Raw genomic sequence first — 22,577 nt, 5'->3', positions numbered from 1 at the left:
TGTCATAATGTATTCTACAAGAAAACAAATTTTACTGATGGCTTGATCTGGGTTTGTCACATCTGACAGCAACAAAACCTGAAAAGAAAGCAACACAGTTCTCCATTGAAGCACTACAGTCTACACAGGAGGTAATATCAACACAGGTGAAAAATAACCGTGAACATGTGAGGTGCCGGGCACACCAGCCCTTGCTCATACACTGCCGCTCTTTATAAGACACCTTCCAGGGCTGAGGCTGGGGCTCAGTGGCAGAGCATTCGCCTAGCATGCGTGAGGCACTGGGTTCAATCCTCAGCACCACATAAAAATTTAAAAATAAATAAAGATATTGTATCCACCTATACCTAAGAAATAAAAATATTAAAAAAAGATACCTTACAGAAAGTCAGCAATGTGCCTCTCTTTAACAACAACAACAACAAAAAACCCTGCACATTCTGTAGATTCCTTACATTATATCAGAATCTATTCATAACTATTTGTAAAGCAAAGGTGGGTTCACACTCTAGACTTAAGAGATACATTTGTGGTTTTCCTCAAACTGCCTTTATGTAAAAATTATGCAAATGACTTCACAATGAAACATTTACTCTTCTATGTCTCTGCATAAAGAATGGTTGTTTCCAGGGGCTGAGGCTGTGGCTCAGCGGAAGAGCGTTCACCTAGCACGTGCAAGGCCCTGGGTTCAATCCTCAGCACCACATAAAAATACAAACAAATAAAAATAAAGGTATTGTGTCCAACTACAACTAAAAAAATATTTTTAAAAAAAGGAATGGTTGTTTTCAGAGGAAAAATCAGGAGAGAAAAACAGTACTACTCCCATAACAAGCACATTTTCATGAAGTCATGTTATCCCCCCACTGCCAGGCTATAGACGACAATGACAAGCTTCAAGGCACTTGAAACATACTGTGTCCAGCATCTGAAGCACTTTGTCCTGCTCACAGGCATCGAGTCCATCAATGATAACCACCAGCCTTGTCTGATTCTGGGTGAAGCTGTCGATGGTCTTAGCCATCTTGGCCATCAATTCCACTTCACACTTCAGAACCTGCACAAAGCAAAATTGACAGAAAGCACTGAAGATATGAGAAGGTAAAGTACATTCTTGAAAAGCATGACAGAATGTCATCCAGTAGGAGGAAAGAGAGGCACAGTCCTTGCTGCCACCTGTAGTCCCACTAGAAACTGTACCCAATACTTCACAGTGCACCCTATGTTTCCATGGTTCAATTTGCTATTTTTTAAAACAAATCTGATTACTAGGCTCTAGTAGTAACTACACCTATGGAATAATCTACTAACTCCTTTGAATAGCCTATAAAAGTCTACTTTATAAAAACATGCCATTGTGATAACCTTTTTCACTCTAAATATATATTTCCACAGGAAAATATAATAAAACTACAAATGTAGTAATGTCTGGTTTATGGTTCAGCATAAAAGCACTCTGGAAGTCATTACTCCTAGTGTGTGTATGTGTGTGTGTGCGTGTGTGTGTGTGTAGTTGTGCATATGTGTGTAGCTGGATATTGTATGCGTGTACAGTTGTGCACATATTTCTATGTATGCATGTGTAGTTATGTGTCTGCATGTGCATGTGTGAAATTAAAGACAGCAATGATATAGAAGACAGAAGGGACTTCAAAGACTTCAAAGCAAGGAATGTTTTGGATAGGTTTTGGTTATGTCTTATCCTGAAGACCACAACAGACACTTTATCAAATATTTACAGATGGCAAAATAAGCACATGAAAAGAAGCTACACAACATATGTCATCAGGGAAATGCAAATTCAAATAATGATATGCCACTACACACCTACCAGAAGGGTCAAAATCCACAAGACTGGTTACACCAGATGATGACAAGGATATGAAACAATGGGAAGTTCATTCATTGCTAATGGGAATGCAAAATGGCATAGCCACTTTGGAAGACAATTTGGTGGTTTTTAACAAAATTAAACACACTCTTGCCATCCAGTGATCATGTTCCTTGGTATTTACCCAAAGAAGCTGAGACATTTCTACCCAAAAATGTGCACACAGATATTTATAGCAGCTTTACTCTTAACTGCTAAAATTTGAAGCAAAAAAGATGTCTTTCAATAGGTGAATGAATAAATCAACTGTGGTACATCTGGGCAATGGAATATTATTCAGTGCTAAAAGACGACGTGCTTCCAAGCCACAAAAAGATATGGAGGGCACATAAATACATATTACTAAGTGACAAAAGCCAATCTGAAGAGGCTCTCCACTGTATGATACCATTGATATGACATTCTGGAAAAGGCACAACCACAGAGACAGTATACAGATCAGTGGTTGCCAGTGTTAGGTGGACAGAGAGATATAGGTGGATTGCAAAGGCTTTTATTGACAGTGGAAATACTCTGTATGATACTATACATCATTGTATATTTGTCCAAATCCATAGAATGTACAACACCAAGAGCAAACCCTAATGTAAACTACAAACAGGGTGATTATGATGGGTCTATGTAGGTTCATCAGTTTTAACAAATGTATCACCGGATGGGGATGACAGTGATAGAAGAGATGGTGCATATGCAGGGGGTGAGGGGCAAATGGAGTATCTGTATTTTCCTCTTCATTTACCTGTAAACCTTAAAACTGCTTTAAGAAAATAGTCTTGAATAAATAAACACACTAAATGCAACACCTTAAAATTTGAAGATCATACTCCCTAAAGCCCAAATGATCATGGTAGGAGTAGCATATTCATGTTACAATTTTTTTCTAATATTAAATGAGTGCTTACTTTCATGAATCCTTCACTTTTCAATTTGTGCATTTTGGAGGCAGCATTATGAAGGCGTTTTCTTTGAGAATTCAGCAGAGAGTCCAATACTTGCCACCATGTACGGCAGTTAAGCACAAAAGCCAGCCCCACTATAGATGCAATTGATATGAGGACAGCATTCACTGTCATGTGTTTTGGGTCAACTCTGAATATGGCCAGCAGAGTGATCCCAGCAATAATGCAGCCAAAGATAAAAAGGAAGATGACAAAAGATGGGAGACAGCATGTTTTTTTCCATTTCTTTTTACCTGTAATACAACAAATGGTTTTAACAATTATTAACATATCAAGTATCTAGAAAAACCCTAATCATTACAGTCACAGCATGGATGATTCTGATGTTCAATTCATGTTTTCATGAAAATAAACTGAACATTCATCCATTTTAATGCTCTAGACATGAACACAGAAGAAGGAATGGAATCCTACCCTGAGCATCTTCGGTCTTGAATACTCGAAAAAGCCTGGTTGCCAAAAAGCCAAACTCTCTTTCACAAGCATCTGAGAGGGTTGCAATCATCTCAGCCAAAGAAGTTTCTCCACCTACACTGGACAGCCTATTATAATCTGTAAACAAAAACCTGGGGGAAAGAGCAAACAAAACATGACTCAGCTGTCTAAAGCAACAATGAACTTTTTTAAAAAAATATTTATTTTTTAAGGTGTAGATGGACACAACACAATGCCTTTATTTTTATGTGGTGAAGAAGTTCGAGCCCAGGACCCGCCCGTGCTAGGCGAACGCTCTACTGTTGAGTCACAATCCCAGCCCCCAACAATGAACTTTAACACACGTCAAGCTCTACATCCTTTACTTTTTTTTTTTAAATGTTCCTTTCAAAATATTGCTTTTAAAATTCTGAAGAGGGAATAACCTGTAAGTAGGTATCTTCTGCTTTCAACATTTTACATACTTCTCTATGGAGGGGCAGAATAAATGCTAAATGTAGGAGAGTTACATAAAGTAACTCAAGGGCAGAGGGGAAACAGCAATGACGGAGCTTGGGCAAAGAATATCAGACACCTGAGCAGAGCTCACTGTTCTCCATGTGAAAATACAGCCAAAAGAGCTGCACAAAGCAAGCTTTCTAATACCAACTGAAGAGATGGGAACAACAACAAAAAAATATTCCTTAGAGTCATTAAGTATTTTAAACCCATTTGAAAACTCAAGGTTTTCAAGCATCTCATTTTATTTATAGCTTTGACATCTAACAAGGATTTAGAAATAGTTATAAAACATTCTTTTCATAATTGCTCTTCAGAATAACTGAATTATTTGCATCTTGAGTTTCTGAATAATTAGTTCCTTTGCTCTCCCCTTCCATCTCTAAATTAAACTCTCATCTCAATCCAGAAAATAAGCATTGCTTTCAAAATATAATTTAGGATCACATTATACTATACTGTATGGTCTTGACTGATACTATTTTAATTGTTCAAAGTTTAAAAAATATTCTCATTAAAGTGTTTTTCTTGTTTTCTATAAAAATAATTACCCATGTATTTTATTCTATTGTTGGGTCTTCCTTTGATCTTTTTCTTTTTAAACTTCTCATTTCTTTTTTTTTTTTTTTAAAGAGAGAGAGAGAGAATTTTATTTTATTTTTTTAGTTTTCGGCGGACATAACATCTTTGTTTTTGTATGTGGTGCTGAGGATCGAACCCGGGCCGCATGCATGCCAGGCGAGCACGCTACAGATTGAGCCATATCCCCAGCCCTTAAACTTCTCATTTCTTAACTTTTTTCTTAATACTTGATCCAACCTGCTAGCTACAGTAGACCTTCAGTACTTGTGGGGGCTGTTCCAGAACTAGCTCAGATCCCTTACATAAAATGGCATAGCACTATTTTCATATAACCTATACACATCCTTCCACATACTTTAAATCATGTCTAAATTATGTGAAATACTCAATATAATGCAAATGATTTGCAAATGATTATTATACCATTTAGGGAATAATGACAAAAAAAAAGTCTGTACATTTTCAGTATAAGTGTATTTTTAAACCATGGTTGGTTGAATTTACCCAAGGACACAGAGATCTCATTGCTCTTGAAAGCTTTTACTTTTATTTTTCGCCCTCATATTCATAGTATGGATATTTCATTTGATTTGGTCTTTTTATTTTCATCTTCAAATTATACATATTTTATCTTTAAAAATCCTTAATTCCCTAGCTGGGCTTGGTGGTGCACACCTGTAATCCCAGAAACTCAGGAGGCTGAGACAGGAGAATAGTGAGTTCAAAGCCAACCTCAGCAAAAGCAAGGTGCTAGACAACTCTGTGAGTCCCTGTCTTTAAATAAAATACAAAATAGGGCTGAGGATGTGGCTCAGTGATTGAGCACTCCTGAGCTCAATCCCTGGTACACCCCCCAAAATAAAAAAATTCTTAATCCTTAAATACACTTTTAATTCTTTCCTTAATTTTTTAAATTTGTTTAATTAGTTATACATGACAAGAGAATGCATTTTGACATATCATGCATAAATGGAGTATAACTTATTCTGTTGTACATGGTGTAGAATTAGAACAGTCATGTAATCATATACACACATAGGGTAATAATGTCCCATTCATTCTACTATCCTTCCTATGCCCATACCTCCTCCCCTTCCTTTCTTTCCCTAATTCTTATTGAATTTCTTTTAATTTTATTACCTTTTTTCTCCCTTCTTTGTCATTTTATTTTCATCAGGAGCCCTATATCTTTCCCCTATTCCTTGGCTTAACTGTTTTTCAATTTTCTCATAAATTTCCTATTTGATATAATAATTATAGACAGATGAGGAAAGAGCCTCTCAGAGAAGCAAGCTGGGTTTCCTGAGGTTACACATTCATTGAAGAAGGTATTGGGTCTCCAGACTGGAGCTCTTGATGCCAGGACTCCATCCTCAATCTAATGCTCTCTTCAGAGTGCACCAAAGGATGATAACAGGTGACAAGGGAGGAAAAGGTTTATGCACAAATAATATGTGGCCAAAGTTAAACAGGCTTCTTTATGGAAAAATGATTTAATATGGGGTTGTAGCTCAGTGGTAGAGCACCTGCCTAGCACGTGTGAGGCACTGGGTTTGATCCTCAGCACCATATAAAGAAAGTAAATGTTTCCATTTACAACAACAACAACAACAACAAATACACACACACACACACACACACACACACACACACACATATATACAGAGAGAGAGAGAGAGAGACTGTAAAGTAAATTTCCTAAATGCATTTGACCAGGAAATGTTTATGTTTTCACTTTGTTCATATAAAAGGTTCAAAGTACTGAGCATTATAAACTTTATTAAGTAAATTTTTTTAATTTAAAAATTTTTTTCTGCCTTATCTAATAAAAGTTACTCTGTCAAAGGGACTGACCTACCTCACAGGTAAAGCTTTCGTAGTTTGCTCTGGCAGTTCAGGTGGGTTCACAAACATCAATTTGAAGAGGAGTTCCAAATACCCAATGTGTCTTGCCAATCTGGTACTCAGGACCCAGGCCCAATTCCACCTCTCTCCTTCCCTTCGTCCACCAAAATAAATGACAACTGAAATGCACAGTTTTTAAAAAGTATTGAAAACAATCATTAGTGAGGTGGTTTCTTTTCACCAAATAGTCAATTATGAAGTAACAACAGCTAAGCTTACTTAACATTTTATGGCACGATAGTATTTCCTAACTACTCCTCAAAGAATTCCTCAATTAACACCAACCCCCCAACAAACAGAAGATGTGTGAAAAAAACAAAAGGAAACTGACTGAAATATGACCTAAGAATTACAATCAGAAAGATAATGTCTTAAACAGAGATATGCTCACAGTTCAGAGTCAAATGGAAACAACTTTGAGTTTATCATAGTTTCCAGCTGTTGAAGCTGCCAGTTCCTCCAAAGGTGAATCTATTTCCTTTCTTGCAATGGAAGGCACCCCAAGACCAGAGATTTTGTTTTTCAGTGCTGGAAATCAAACTCTTGCCTTATACACACCAGGCAAGTACTCTACCATTGAGCTACATCCCCAGCCCTTATATTTCTTCTTACTCTGGTTTTAGAAAATAAAAATTATAGTGATTGTCAAAATGCTTAAGAGCATGCTAGTGATGCCTACGAAGTTTTCTCTTCAGAAAAGACAAAAATGGGTCATTAATTAACATGTATGAGAGTAATTCCTGCTTCAATATTAACAAGCACACTAGTTTTTAACAAGCACACTAGTTTTTAAAGGTACTCTAGCCATGCTGTGAACAATGTTCCTCTAGGCCAACTTAAAAAATAGTAAAAAACATCAATTTTTTCATCCAATTATGAAATTCACATATAGGTTTTAAGAGACAGATACAGATAATGTTTTACATTAAAACAATTAGTTTTGATACTTTTTCCATTTTTGAAAAGTAAAGACTTACTGAAGAAAATATATAAGAGAGCCAGGAAGCTCAATGACACTGCTATTCCAAGATTTGGGTCAACCGTAAAAGCAAACAGTAAGCCAACACTTCCACACAGTAGCATTGTAATAAATACTATAAGCCATGAAAACTGAAAAAGGGGTTCAATCTGTTGTCCTGCAAATGTCTTCATTTCATCTGAAAGAGAAATTAATATAATAACTTTATTCCTGTTTCAAGAAATACAAATTTTAGCTTGATTTTCAATTTTCACATTTCCAAGATAAACTTTTATTAGGCACTAAGTCCATAAATAGAATGCTGTTACTCAATCATTTGAACCAATGGTCTCATTCCATAAACACAGCACCTCATTTTCCAGAGCCTCAACTACCTGTCTTACCCACTGTCCTGCTTCACACTGAGGATACACAAAATCCTTTTCCATCTGTCAAGATTTTATTGATATTTTTGTGTTTTGTATTATATAAACAAATATATAATTTTGTTTCCATATGCAAAAGTAAAAATAATATTCTGTGTCTTCAAACTACATTTCACCAGCATTCTTCTCTGATCCCCTGACCCTCTCCCTCCAATCACACTCCAGAATCACAGCTCTTAAAGGTGTGTGGAGCCCAAATGCACACCATGCAAGCTGTTTTTTCTATAAAACTTGGAGCAATCTTTACAGGCAATACTAAAACCTGTCCTCAAAGAATGAGTACATTTTGCCAAGCAAAAGGTGTGTGTGTTGGGTGTGGGGGGTTAGCTGTGTAGGAAGCTCCTGAAAGAGGGACCAAGTCAGGAAAAATGTCTGGTCTGCTGACCCAAAATGTCTGGTCAACTGCAGCAGAGTGCACCAGAGGTGCAAACTGACAAGAACGTGAAGGGCCTGAGGAGCCTGCACCAAGGGTTTGACCTGGACGTTTTTGAAAGAAAGCGCCAAGGACCATGGGGAGGACAAATGAGAGGGAAGTAAAACCCAAAAAAATTCATTTTAGCAAATCATGTAACATACGCACCCATACATAGAGCTCTTTTTCTTTACTACAGAGAAAAACTTGTTAAATAAACAGATTTTGTACATGTACTTTACCTTCTAGTTTCTTAAGTAAGAAAGATTTTCCACTTCCCCACTGTGCATATAGCCCCACACAAATGGGTGGCTGCATGGTAGGTTCACTGAGAATATCTGCCAGGGCACTGCTATATAAATCATAGCCAAGCATGTCACCATCTGTTTCAGTAGGGGACAAGTGTCCTGCAATTAGAAACACACCAGACCCTTACATTAAACAGTGGTATTACCTGTTGGAAGAAACATCAATTCTAAACTTATTGTGAAATGTTTAGATCGCTGTAAAAATAGGTCCAGAGACTCTGATGTAAATACCACATTTCATGGAATTTAAGCTACCTACCAATACAAGATACATTATTTTTATGTACATCTAAGAAAAAAAGCCACCAAATTGTGACAATGCTTTTTTATCCATCACTTACAAGACACATTCCAACCTCAGAGATATTAAAATATGGAATAATGTGCATTTCGAGTCAGTAAAATGAAAATAAAAACACAAACTAGGTAAGGTGCACACCTATAATCCCAGTGATATGATACAGGAGGTAGATGCAGGAGGATTGCAACTTAGCAATTAAGCGCCTAAGTCACTTAGTGAAACCCTGTCTCAAAAAATAAAGAGAGTTGGGGATGTAGCTCAGTGGTAAAGGGCCTCTGGGTTCAATTCCCAGTACCAAAAAAGAAAAAGAAAAAAGAAAAGAATCCTAGCTAGACTGGTGGCACATTCCTATAATTCCAGCAACTGAGTCAGGAGGATCAAAAGTTTGAGGCCAGCCTGGGCGACTTATTGAAACTCTGCTTCAAAACAGAATGAGAAAAAAAGAATTGGACATAACTTTCTTATGTTTGTATATGAATATACAACCAGTGTAACTCCACAAAGTGTTCAACCATAAGAATGGGTTCTAATTAGAATAAGTTATATTCCATATTTATTTGTATCTATATGTGTGTCAAAATATACTCTACTGTCATGTGTATCTAAAAGAACAAATTTTAAAAAAAAAGATTTAGAAAAAAGTTAAGGGATATAGTAGCCCAATAGTAGAGCAGTTGCTTAGCATGTGTGAGACCCTGGATTCAATCCTTAGAACCAAAAAGAGAATATTAAAAATAAAAGTCAATGGGTACAAATCGTTCATTGTAGTACTAGTTGGCAACAGCAAAACATCCAAATGTTCATCAATACAGAACTGAGCATATTATTAGAATTTTATGATGAAAGATTATATAATAATTAAATTACAAAAGTTCATTATTAAAAACTTTTCTAACATAACATGGTCTGATTTTTTTTTAAGCTATACAAATAGTATAAAACATTTTATACGTGTTTTTTTGTTTTGTTTTGTTTTGTTGTTTTTTGATGCACTGGTGATTGAACTCAGGGGCCTTCTACCACTGAGCTATACCCACAGCTCTTTTTTTATTTTTTATTCTGAGACAATGGCTCACCAAGTTGCCCAAGCTGGTCTTATACTTGTGACCCTCCATCTCGCCTCCCAAATAGCTAGGATTACAGGCATGTGCCACAACACCTGGCTTTAAAAAATCTTCATAAATGTAAAGAAAAGCCTGGAGGGTCATTCAATTAATTATAAGTTGAAGGTAGAAGACAATGAAGAATTTGCTTTTCTGCTAAATTCATGTCTTCATTTTTCAAAATTTAATGACTCTGTATTACTATTATAATTAGACTAATATTTTAAAACTCAAAAAGACATAACACATTAGAATCATAAAACAAGATATGAGTAAGAAGTCAAACAGGAAAGTGAGAGAATTCTATCTCCTTTTGGTTTCTGGAACTTTTTTTTTTTTAGTAAAAAATAATTCTGTATTTCAAAACATCATATATTAATGATTACATTCTCATGTGTATCCTTTTCAGTTAAAAGCTACTTTAGGCCAGGCATGGTGGTGCACGCCTATAATCAATCCCAATGGCTCTGGAGGATGGGGCAGGAGGATTGCAAGTCCACAGCCAGTCTCAGCAATTTAGCGAGGACTTAAGCAACTTAGTGAGACCCTGTCTCAAAATAAAAATAAAATGGGCTGGGGTGTAGCTCAGTGGTAGAGTGGTTGGAGTCCCTGGGTTCAATGCCCAGAGTTGAAAAATAAGAAAATATAAACACAAGTACTTAAGATTATAATGAGACAACATTTTTTTCTGATTAGGCAGATCAGTTAAAAAGTCATGGAGAAGGGGAGAGTGGATATGAAACAAACTTTGGAAAAGATGGTTTTATTAAGAACAGATTATTCACAGGGATAGAGAACATGGCTTTTTGTAGACAAAACAAAGAGAACTGTACATCCCCATGCTTCCTCAGATAACAGAGTACATCTGATGAGAGCACAAAGTAAACCTGGGGGAACAATGGGGGAAAGACTGGGGGAGAAGCAAGCTGGGTTTTCAGAAGTCTTAAAAATTGACTGATGGGGGCTGTGGCTGTGGCTCAGCGGTAACGCACTTCCTGGCATGTGTGAGGCACTGGGTTCGATTCTCAGCACCGCATATAATAAATGAAGATAAAGGTCCATCAACAACAACAAAAATAAATAAAAATTAAAAAAAAAACTGATGACTCAGTGTATGTAACTTAGAATACTGACTACAATGCAAGATACTTTTAGATAGGAAGGACTATTCCTCAACAAATAATAACTTTTTAAACTTCAAATTCTCTAGTTAAATGACACCACCAAAAAGTTGGCTTTTTAAAAATTTTTCTTAGTTTTTAATTGAACATTCTTTATTTAAAAGCTTTGTCGGGGGGCTGGGGATATGGCTCAAGTAGTAGCGCAAGTGCTCGCCTGGCATGCGTGAGGCACTGGGTTCAATCCTCAGCTCCACATAAAAATAAAGATATTGTGTACACCCAAAAGCTAAAAAATAAATATTTAAAAATAAATAAATAAATAAAAGCTTTGTCAGGGACAAAACCCAGTACTTACTGGCTCCAAATATCTGAGTTAGAATGCTTTTCTGATGGCTACAGTCGATGTTATAAGGAGTCTCGCCAGCTTTGTTCGGCCTATAAAGTAACCGCCCATCTTTAGGATTTCTTAAAAGAAGTTCTGCCAGTCTCCGACTCCTTCCTCGAATAGCGATATGCAAGGGAGTATCTCCTTTCTATAAAACAGCAACAGGAAAACTGATCTTTCACATTTTCATGTCTATTGCAAATAGACAACAATTTTCCTGCTTCTACAAAATACCAGAAAGTCTGAACTTTTCATATTTTTCAGAGTATATACATAATAGGAATTTTTATCTCTAGCTTCCTCACAATTTCTTTAGATTTTCTCAGAAACTATTTCTGCCCTAGCCCTCTAGAATGAAGGCCATCTTCCTCCTCATTGCAGCTCACTGAAAAAGGACACAAGCTTTCTCCCCATATTCCTCCCAGGCCAGGATCTGCTTCCTCAGAATCCTTCTGCCATCCAAATCTTCATTGCCCAAGGACATCAGTCATCTTTCTCATCAAATTTGTAGTTCATTTCACAGCTTTTTTTCATCAGCTATGAACTTTGGTCAACCTCCTGTCCTTACAGTCAGCCCTTAAATCCCATTACTCTACATTCTCCACCTCTGAGCCCTCTGTCAATCTGTCTTTCTCTGACCACTAGAATCTCTTCCACTCTCCTCATCTTTCACTTTCCCTAACATCAACCTACCTTCTTCTCTTATTAGAATCCCATATGTTAGTGGTTATATCCAATAATAAGAAAACTTTAATATAAAAAACAAACAACCTCTTCATTCTGCAAAATGCTCTTCTATTTATTCCTTCACAAATACCTCTTGCCAACTACTAATGACCCCAAATTTAAATTCCCAGTTCTCGTCCACTGTGATCACTCTGTGACACTAAGTGAAATTGACCTTCAACATTTTTCCTGTGGCTGCCATGGCACAATCTCATCTTGATTTTTCCTCTTCTTTCTCAGGCCTACTTCCTCTCTAGATTCCCTTCCCATGTTCTAAATGCAGCACAATAACTGATCTCACTACTGTACACAGCACTTTTTGCGCTGGGTGGCTTGGAGAAAATAAGACAGTTCTAGCCTTAAACAGCTAACGTTATAAAAGGAATAAATTAGTAAACTATGATAATACAATAAAATAAATAGAATAAGCACAATAGAGTAAACTATGATAACACTCAGCATAAAAGAGGTGAATTTTGACCATAACTTTCATCATTCTTCACAATGATTATCTTTGTTATTCCCAGGCAACCCTCATGTTCTGGAAATTAACTGCCGAATTTCCATTCCCAGACTAAATTTCCCACTCAGATTCTAGTCCCTCGATTCCCACAGCTTCCTGAATGTCTTATCAATCCTCAAATTAAACATATCTGAACCTGATTTCACCCTCTTCATTTCCCCACTCAACTCCATTTCTCATCTCAAACCTGTGAGAAGGAAAAACATTAGCAGTAGCCTTCCACCAGACACAAATTTCTGAAAAGACAAGGAAAACATGAATACACCTAACATTCTAAGCCTGTTTAAATTGAAAGCAAACTAAAACCAGGAATGGATTCTACATAAAGTATTAAGCAATTTGGAGGGATTTCACCATGAAAACTCTATAAAAAAAATTATAGTAAGGACACACAGCGGAACATTCCGTCTCCTGTTAGTGAATGTTAATGCCAATAAGCTTTGAGGGTCTATTCTTTGCAGACCCTTTGGCCTCTTTCCTCTGCAACATGCTCTATCCCTAATAATGTCCTCCTTGTGTCAAGGGCAGCGACCACACGGGTATGAGCCACAGAAGGAAAATATGAAGCAGCTTCCCCAACAGGACACTGAACCTACCCACTCCTCAGCACAGACACCCCAGCAGGTCATCTCTCCTACATACAAGAAAATCAGACTCCAGTGAGTCCACCAGACATAGAGGCCAGTCTACCAAGGCCTCTCCAGAAAGCACACCTCTGCACAAATGCTTTACCTTATCTACAGCAGACACCTTGGCTCCTTTATCTAGCAGCAGCTCTACTACTTCAATATTCCTCATCTTGGTGGCCTTTATCAGTGGTGTTTCACCATCCTGTGGGCACAGATAAAAAGGTTTATCTCATTCACAGCTTACTCCTAAGTGTTGAACATCAAACAAACGTAGCTGTCACGAAATATCTGACAATGGTTAACAGGCTATATTTACAATGTTCTCAGGAAAATACATTTTAAAAATTAACAAGAAAAATGAATTTCCTTTCACAATCACATACTGGTACTAAATAATTGCATCACTTAGCCAAATATGGGCTGTACTCAACTTGCTCCCAAACAACACTTGCTGCAGTGGCTGCTCCAGCCAGGTCCCCAGGCTCCAAATGTGACCTCTGGGGCAGCCTCCAGAGAGGTGTTCTTACACTCCCCCACCAACTAACACATAGTCCACCTGTCAATGTTCTGTGTCTAGAGTCTGTTTAGAAGAAACATGAGAACCCAAGGAATATATATAACCCAAGAAATTTGTATTACTGGAAAAAACATTTGATGCAAGCAACCTGCCTTGGGAAAACTTTGAAAGAGTTCATGGTAGCCTCCAGAATCAAATGAAGCAAAACAACAGATTACAATGCAGCACTAAATTTGGAAAGACAAGAAACTAGACAGAAGCCACAAAGTTACAGTAGTTGACATGGGTTCCAGAAGAAAAAGAAAAAAGATGATCAACAGCTGAGCCTGGTGGTGCTCGCGTGTAGTCCCAGCGGCTTGACAGGCTGAGACAGGAGGATGGCAAGTTCAAAGCCAGCCACAGCAACAGTGAGGTGTTAAGCAACTCAGTGAGACCCAGTAGGGCTGAGGATGTGGCTTAGTGGTGAGTGCCCTGAATTCAATCCCTAGTACCCACCCCCTCCCCCCAAAAAAAGATGATCAAGGAGCCACCCACATGGGGCTGGGGTTGTGGCTCAGTGGTACAGCACTTGTCTTGCATGGGTAAGGGACTGGCATGGGTAAGGGACTGGGTTCGATCCTCGGCACCACATAAAAACAAACAGAAAAATGAAGGTATTGTGTCCATCTACAACTAAAAATATATATATTTAAAAAAAAAAAAAAGAGCCACACAAAGAAGCAGATATCCCAGGTAATTTTTCCCCCAGGGAACTGAAGTGACCATCACTGATTTAGAAATATGCTGGTCCAGGTAAAGCAGATGAAATAGGATGATCTTATGGATGAGTCCATAATTTTGCTTTATTCATTAAGAATTCCTACCATTTCAATCCAGAATTCCAAATATATTTTTCCCATGGAAAACAATTACACATACAGCTAAATATAATCACCAAAGTCAGATTTAGCTTTCTATTCTTTGTGTTTTGTGTAAAATAAACTAAAATGGCTGATTTGAAGAGCAAACAACTACTCACAATGGTCTTTAAAAGAAAATATGTTCTGCATTTCAAACAGGAGCCTGAAAGAATTTGGGAGAAATGCCCACAATTTATGAATAGTTGATAGTACTTTCTGAAAAGTAACAAATTATACACTGTATTTTGTTATGAATGTAGAACTCTCCGAAGAATACAGTTACTCTTCAATTTAACATAGAATAAAATCAATATAACACTAAAATCAAACACAATGATTGAAAAAAAAGCAGTACTAATATTCAGCATTAGTATTGCTAACAGAATAGAAATGCTAATTTTTACCTTTGTGCATATTTCAGTATCAGGATTACACTGTAAGATGTCTCTCACCATGGTTGCATTTCCCTTTTCAACAGCCCAATATAGAGCAGTTTTATTGTCCTACATAATTAAAAAAAATCAATAATCACTTTATTTAACATAAAATGTTAAAAACTGCTATCTATAAATATAAAATATCATTAACATTTCTACCAGAAACCATTGCAACAGGTGTCATTGGTGGAAAATGATATTAATTCTTTTGCTATCTGGGATTTACTTTTGAGAAATTCTTCATGAAAGAAGATGAGGAAAATATTACTTGACTTAAAAGTAGCAATCCCACATAGTTAATAAACTACACTTTTGTAATGCAATCAGATTTCAGAAGCACGCAAGGGGTTAGAAATAATCAATACCTGAGCTCAGTAACCTAGAGAAGTCACCTAAATATTCTGACCCATGGATTTTCATCTGTAATATGAAATGAGTATACCTGCCCAGTTTTTCTAAGAAAATGCAAAGGACATACTTTACAAACAACAGGATTACCATCTTTAGCTTTCTTAATCTCCACATTCCCTGCACTCTATACTGTCTTGATTAGATCCCTTAATATCCTATCTAAATCAAAAACAAAAAAATCAATCCACACAGACCTGAAAAGAAGAACTAGAAAACAAAGAAACACTGATTAAAACAGAAAATAGGATTGATAGATACAAAGTAGTTTGGCAAAACTAAAACAAATGATCTAGAAACCATCTTTTCATGAAAATATTACTTTAATCCAGAAGATAATGACTTCTTACAGCTGCTACATTACATTTACTATTCCAAAATGTCTCCAGTGGAGTTCTCATTCTAAAATGATCACTAGCTGTCCAATTTCCTTAGTGCATCACTCAAACCTCTGCCCCTACTTCCTTTCCATTTCTATCCCTATCTTCTACCCCAATACCCCAATACCTCAGTGTCAACTGATTTATTCACTAGCTATAGAACAACCTTTAACTTTTACATTTTCTTTTATTATTTCCCCAGCCTTTGCCTAAAATACCCCGCCTTCCTTTTTTTCTACCTATTAAAATCAAACTCATCTTCAAATTTAATACAAATTCTACCTTTTTTGAAAACCTTCTTTAATATTCTCTTTCCTTACCTCAAGACTCCCATATTTGAACCTTCCATTAGATAAACAATCAATAATATATCATCCTGTCACTTCACCTTTTATGTTTATATAAAAGCATAAAAATATCTCAGTGGTATACACCTGTAATCCCAGCAGCTTGGGAGGCTGATGCAGGAGGATTGCAGGTTGAAAGCCAGCATCAGCATTTGCAGGGAAATGGTTGGCATTAGAGCAGATTATGCTAAGTGAAGTTGGCCAATCCCTAAAAAACAAATGCCGAATGTCTTCTCTGATATAAGGGGGGTGACTCAAAATGGGATAGGGAGGAAGAACATGAGAAGAAGACTACCACTAAATAGGGAAGAGAGATGGGAGGGAAAAAGAGGGAGAAGGGGAATTGCACAGAAGATGGAAGGAGACCCTCATTGTTATATAGAATACATGTATGATGTTGTGATAAGTAAAAGAAAAAAAAAGTGTGTCACATTAGACTGGATAGAGAGAAATGATGGTGGGGGGAGGAATAGGGGGGATAGGAAAGGCAGCAGAATAGAACAGACATTATGATTGCTGTATGTATATAGGTGACTCTATGACCAGTGTGATTCTGCAATCTGTACAATCAGAAAAATGAGAAATTATACCCCAATGATTCAAATGTATGAATTGCCAAGATCATTGTAATGTCATGTGTAGCTAATAAAAAAATAAAGAAAGAAAAGAAAAGAAAGCCAGCCTCAGCAACTTAGCAAGGCCATAAGCAACTCAGTGAGACCCTGTCTCTAAATAAAATACAAAAAAGGACTGGGGATGTGGCTCAGTGGTTGAGTGGCCCTGGGTTTAATTCCCAGTACCAAAAAAAAAAAAAAAGCATAAAAATAAACTAAAGCAGCCCGAAAATATTTGTTTCTTAAAGGCCAAGGTCCCATGTTAATTTCTCTGTAGCATGAGGCATAACAGTTATTGATTTTAAAAAAAAAAAAAAAGACTTTGGATACAAGAGATTTTTGGCTGTACAATCCCAGCAACTCAGGAGGCTAAGGCAGGAGGATCAGAAGTTTGAGACCAGCCTCAGCAACTTAGCAAGGCTCTAAGAAACTAGCAAGAAACTGTCTCAATGGGCTAGGGTCATGGCTTAGTGGTAGAGCGCTCACCTTGTATGTGCAAGACCCTGGGTTTGATCCTCAGCACCACATAAAAATAAATAAATAAAATAAAGGCATTGTGTCCAACTACAACTAAAAAATAAATATTAAAAAAAAAAAGAAAAAGAAACTGCCTCAAAATAAAAAACAAAAAGGGCTGAGGACGTAGTACAGTAGTAGAGTACTTCTGGGTTCAATCTCCAGAACCAAAAAAAAAAAAAAAAAAAAAAAAAAAACCAGGGCAGAAAGGCAGACTGTCCAAAATGGGTTACCAAAACAAAATTTCATAACTCTAAAGCTCTTGAAGTAGAGATCTATTCACAAGTTTGGGCAAGGCTTTTATACAATCTAGATTTTTTTTTTTCCAGTGCTAGACATGGAACCCAGACCTTGCACATGGAAGGTAAGCACTCTACCACTGAGTGAAGCCCTGAGTCCCTGTCAAAAATTAATAACCTTTCTAGCCTTGAATTCTGACCATCTGAAGCAAAGTTCACAGGCACTTCCAGGTGGTCCCAAAGAGGTGACCAGAATGGGAAAGAAGAGAAAACAAAACACAAATGAAAGAACAGCAGTACATGAATGAAGAAAACGAAACAAGAAAAACACTTAAAAACAACAACAAAAAAGAAATCATATACTCAAATACCACTGTCTCGATACCTCAGAAAATTTCAGAATCAAATGTTTTTGTTAGTAAAACCAGTATATTCTAAAAACATGAGCTTTTGATTGCCTTCAATCTGAAAATAATTCAACATTAACTCAGAAATTTTGTAGTAATAGCATATTACCCATGAAATGTATTACAGTTTACCAGCTTTCATCCCCATAGGAAGGCTGGAAGAATAACATTATGATCAGTCAATATATACAACCAATTATGCTCCAAGATAACAACTGCACTATAATCATACATACCTGTCCTCTAATGTCTATATCAGCATATTTTTGGAGAAGTGCACGAACAATTTCAACATGACCACCTCTGACAGCACCAATCAGTACAGTATCCCCACTCTAAAAAGACAAAACACAAGTTATTTGATGAGAATAAGAACTGTTCTGAAGTTAAGGTTATTCATTTATTAATATGATAGATTTGTTTCAAATATTTCTTGGAAAAAGTCTCTATTTCCAAATAAATGAAACTTCTGAATTAACTGATCATAATATCTGATATCAATAGTCTTCAGAGTAAGGGACAGAGGATGGTATGCCTCAAAACAAGGACTTGTGAAATTTCATGACAAAAATTTAGGAAGACAAAGTACCAAGACAAGAATCTATTCTCTCTGAACGTAATTCACAAATTTTAAATAAAATAATGCCTTAGCTGTCAATAAACCAAATGAACATTTGGAAATTATATGATAAAAATTCCTTGGAATAATGCCATATGAAAAAAATAGTCATAGATTCTAGAAAAAGGATTTTGTAAAGCTAATACCATCAGTGGTAAAATAGCCACATTTATTTAAGGGGTAAGTCTGGTCCTCAGACTAGCATCCATAACTATTTGGTCAACTGGACAGTAAAAGGTCAGTAGACAAGACTGCTTCATTCCCCAGCACAAGACTCAGACCAAGTTGACTACCTTATGAGCACAACTCTTTGCCTTGAAATTGTATTAACCAAACAACAGGCATTTTTAATCCTATTTTCCCATTAATTCAAATACTGTTTTGGCAATGGACACAAATATCTTGTTATTTATTACTGATTTACAAATCAGTTGTAGGCTTTTAAACTGGGTGAGCTTAAAAGCTGTGACTCGATTCAATCCCGAGAAAGCCCCAATGGGCTGCAAAGTCAACACGACATCCCTGAGGACTACTAAGTTTAATACCATGGTGTGTTATAGTAACTGGCTCATTAACAGCAGAACCAAACTAAAGACCGACAGATTTTAGTTGAGATTGTTACCATTTAATATAAGTGAGAAACACAAAGGACTATAACAATTTCACTGCTTACAATGTGCCACAGACCATTCTAGGCACTGGGAAATAAGACAGACAAGGTCCCAACTCTGAGCAAAGTTAATCAAGCAGAGAAAGACAACACACATTAAACAAAAGATAGCTGCTATACAAAAATATTAGAATAAGGTGACAGAAAATGACTGGATAGCTACTTTGGATTAAGTAGTCCTTTCTGAGGAAGCAGATTTACGTTGAGGGAAAACGACAAGGAGACTTCAGATGAAGCTGGGTATGTAAGTGTGAACTCGGAAAAGAAATCAGGACAAGAGAAAGAACTGTGAAAATCTTAACTGTAAAAAATGGTACTTTAAGTCCTAGGATAATGAATAACATCATATGTGAAAAATACCCACAGTGATACATCAAGAATAGTTACAAGGCTAATTGTAACATGTGACATTCTTTTTTATTTATTTATTTATATATGACAGCGGAATGCATTACAGCATGTGACATTTTTCAATAACAAAACTGAGAAAAATAAAAAAGGATATTCTTCAAAAAAAATAAATGGTTTTAAATGTATTAGTTTCAAAGGTAGAAATAAACTTATCTTTAAACAATATATATCATGCATGAGGAACTTGAAAGAGAAGAAGCCAGCAATGAAGGTAATCTTCTACCCACATCACCACTATAAACAAATCTGAAATAGGTAACTTACCCTGTCAGGTATATTTACGTATGTTCCAGCATCAAGCAGGTCCTGTACAATCTCCGTATGTCCCTCCTTCGATGCAATCATTAAGGCTGTATTTCCATCTTTATCTGTTAAGTTTACATTTGGATTCCTCTTTAAAATTTCTTTTACTGACTGTGTGTAGCCTCCTTTCACTGCCACGATAAGTGCAGTCATTGAATTCTAAAAAAAAGTCCAAGAAATTAGCATACCTAGAAAACATAATTGCTGTCATAATCAGAAAATTGATGTTTTCAAATAGCCTATTCTTAACAGCTATTTCCGATGATGAAATGCCAACATAATCAAACACATACCAAAAAATGACAGGAGGCATGCTTCAAGTTTGTGAAATATGTAATCCTCTTGAGTCATTAGAATTAGTAGGAGATTCAGTTCATTTAAATGATAATCATACACTAGACTCATTTTCAATGAATGAACCCTCTTATTAATGTGATGAAGTTGCAGTTGATAGAATGACTCAGAATTAAACATTCTAAATTAAATAACTGAAAAAAGGTGAATCAAATTCCAAACTAAGAATGCTTTATAATAAGCCTATAGGAAAAACTGAAATAAAACAATGAATTTGGGCTGGGGATGTGGCTCAAGCGGTAGTGCGCTCGCCTGGCATGTGTGGGGCACTGGGTTTGATCCTCAGCACCATGTAAAAATAAAATAAAGATATGCATCCACCAAAAACTAAAAAATAAATATTAAAAAAAATTCTCTCTCTCTCTTTAAAAAATGAATTAATGCTATGAAATATTTCTTTTTTTTTAAAGAGAGAGAGAATTTTTTAATATTTATTTTTCAGTTCTCAGCAGACACAACATCTTTGTTTGTATGTGGTGCTGAGGATCGAACCCGGGCCGCACACATGCCAGGCGAGCACACTACCGCTTGAGCCACATCCCCAGCCCCGCTATGGAATATTTCAAGAAAAAGCATAATGTATGTTCTTCACAGTAATCTAAAAACCACATTTTCAAAAATAGATAAAAATCACTTAAGTAATTCTAAAAATCACACATCCCATTAAGCCATAATTCTCTCACATGTGAAAAACACAGACTTTTCAAATTCCTTAGCAGTCCATCATCACAGAGACAAGCCACTCACCCACTTGACAAACTGTCCAGAAACGAGTCAAGTGGAAGGCATGATGTTTGCGGCTGCCTACGAATCGTGCTGTTTCCAAACAGCATGAAAATACTATATAGTCCTTAAAGGTAGGTAAATAGAGGCTTGTGACAAGATGGAAAACAGGAGGAAGAGTTGCCATTATTCCAGTGCAGTTGTGGAGAGTTTACTCTTGTTTTATGTAGCTGGAGATTTGGTAGTATATCTTCTCAGATAATTTATTGTTCAGCTCACACAAGGTAGTTATGTAAACAGCAGTCTACATTATTTTAACTGTTTCTTTACACATAAATCTTGGTATCCTGTATATTCTTATAAGCTCAAAGAAAAAGCAATTTATGAGGCTTCTCTGGTCTTCCCAGTACTAATACCACAGGCTGGGTACTCAGCTGGTGCTCAGTTAGGAATTAACAACTGCTAGTCAGTAAGCAGTATTAAACTAATTTTGAACTTTCTAGGTTTTAACAGCTGACTTCTGATTTATTATTTTTTTTACTGAAGATCAGGGAGAATAAAGTACAGCTAAAAAATTCAAAAAAATTATAATACTATATTAAGTTTTTAAGGAAAAAGCATTTTAATAGAGCATAAGCTTTTTTCCTACAACTAAGATAAAAAAAACTATTCAGGGCTGGGGATGTGGCTCAAGCGGTAGCACGCTCGCCTGGCATGCATGTGACCCGGGTTTGATCCTCAGCACCACATACACACAAAGATGTTGTGTCTGCAGAAAACTAAAAAATAAATATTAAAAAATTCTCTCTCTCTTTAAAAAAAAAAAAACTATTCAATTTGGGGCTGGAGTTGTGGCTCAGTGGTAGGACACTTGCTTGGCATGTGTGAGGCACTGGGTTCGATCCTTAGCACCACAAAAGAAATAAAATAAAGGGGGGCTGGGGTTATGGCTCGTGGTAGAATGCTTGCCTAGCATGCGTGATGCCCTGGGTTCGATCTCCAGCACCACATAAACAAATTAAATAAATAAAATAAAGGTATTATGTCTAAAAAAAATAAAGGTATTATGTCTATCTACAACTAAAAATAATTAAAATTAAATAAAATAAAGGGATTGTGTCCATCCACAACTGAAAAAAATACTTTAAAAAAAATATCCAAGAGGCTGGAGTTGTGGCTCAGCGGTAGCGCACTGGCCCTGCACACTCGAAACCCTGGGTTCGATCCTCAGCACCACATAAAAATATATGAATAAAATAAAGGTATTGTGTCCAACTACAACTAAAAAATAAATATTAAAAAACTATTCAATTTGAAGAGTTTTTCAAACAATTAGATTACTGAAAATCATACTTAGTAGTTTTAGCCTCTCAAAATTTGTATGCATTAGCACCTGATTCTTAAAAGTACCTGATTCTTAAGTTTTTCATTTTATAACATACTTAGGATAACAGGGAAAAAAATGCTTGTTTTTCTAAGAACTGGAAGGAAATATTTATAGGCATATACTAAGGAAAAATATTCTCTCTCCTAAAATCAGGGGTTAAGATA

General features: G+C 36.3%; 1 protein-coding gene across 12 annotated transcripts in view; it reads right to left on the bottom strand.

Annotated features, from left to right (window-relative positions):
* Positions 1 to 22,577, bottom strand: part of KIDINS220 (kinase D interacting substrate 220) — a gene marked incomplete at its 3' end in the record, with an annotated part of 101,941 nt that overhangs the window by 56,458 nt on the left and 22,906 nt on the right. For all 12 annotated transcript variants that reach the window (XR_014018435.1, XM_081263855.1, XM_081263860.1 and 9 more), the window contains 11 exons: positions 19,911 to 20,108; positions 18,183 to 18,281; positions 15,003 to 15,101; positions 13,286 to 13,384; positions 11,275 to 11,452; positions 8,329 to 8,493; positions 7,248 to 7,427; positions 6,224 to 6,389; positions 3,265 to 3,416; positions 2,794 to 3,083; positions 917 to 1,057 (listed from right to left, as the gene is read on the bottom strand). Coding sequence is in view for 11 of the 12 variants with exons in the window: in XM_081263855.1 (XP_081119981.1) it covers positions 917 to 1,057; positions 2,794 to 3,083; positions 3,265 to 3,416; positions 6,224 to 6,389; positions 7,248 to 7,427; positions 8,329 to 8,493; positions 11,275 to 11,452; positions 13,286 to 13,384; positions 15,003 to 15,101; positions 18,183 to 18,281; positions 19,911 to 20,108 (1,767 nt within the window). The remainder of the gene's footprint in view (positions 1 to 916; positions 1,058 to 2,793; positions 3,084 to 3,264; positions 3,417 to 6,223; positions 6,390 to 7,247; positions 7,428 to 8,328; positions 8,494 to 11,274; positions 11,453 to 13,285; positions 13,385 to 15,002; positions 15,102 to 18,182; positions 18,282 to 19,910; positions 20,109 to 22,577) is intronic.

This window comes from Spermophilus citellus (genome assembly GCF_964194105.1).
Source record: "Spermophilus citellus genome assembly, chromosome: 13".
Lineage (NCBI taxonomy): Eukaryota > Metazoa > Chordata > Mammalia > Rodentia > Sciuridae > Spermophilus > Spermophilus citellus.
The sequence above is the reverse complement of the archived record's forward strand: the minus strand, read 5'-3'. Positions and strand labels throughout refer to the sequence as shown.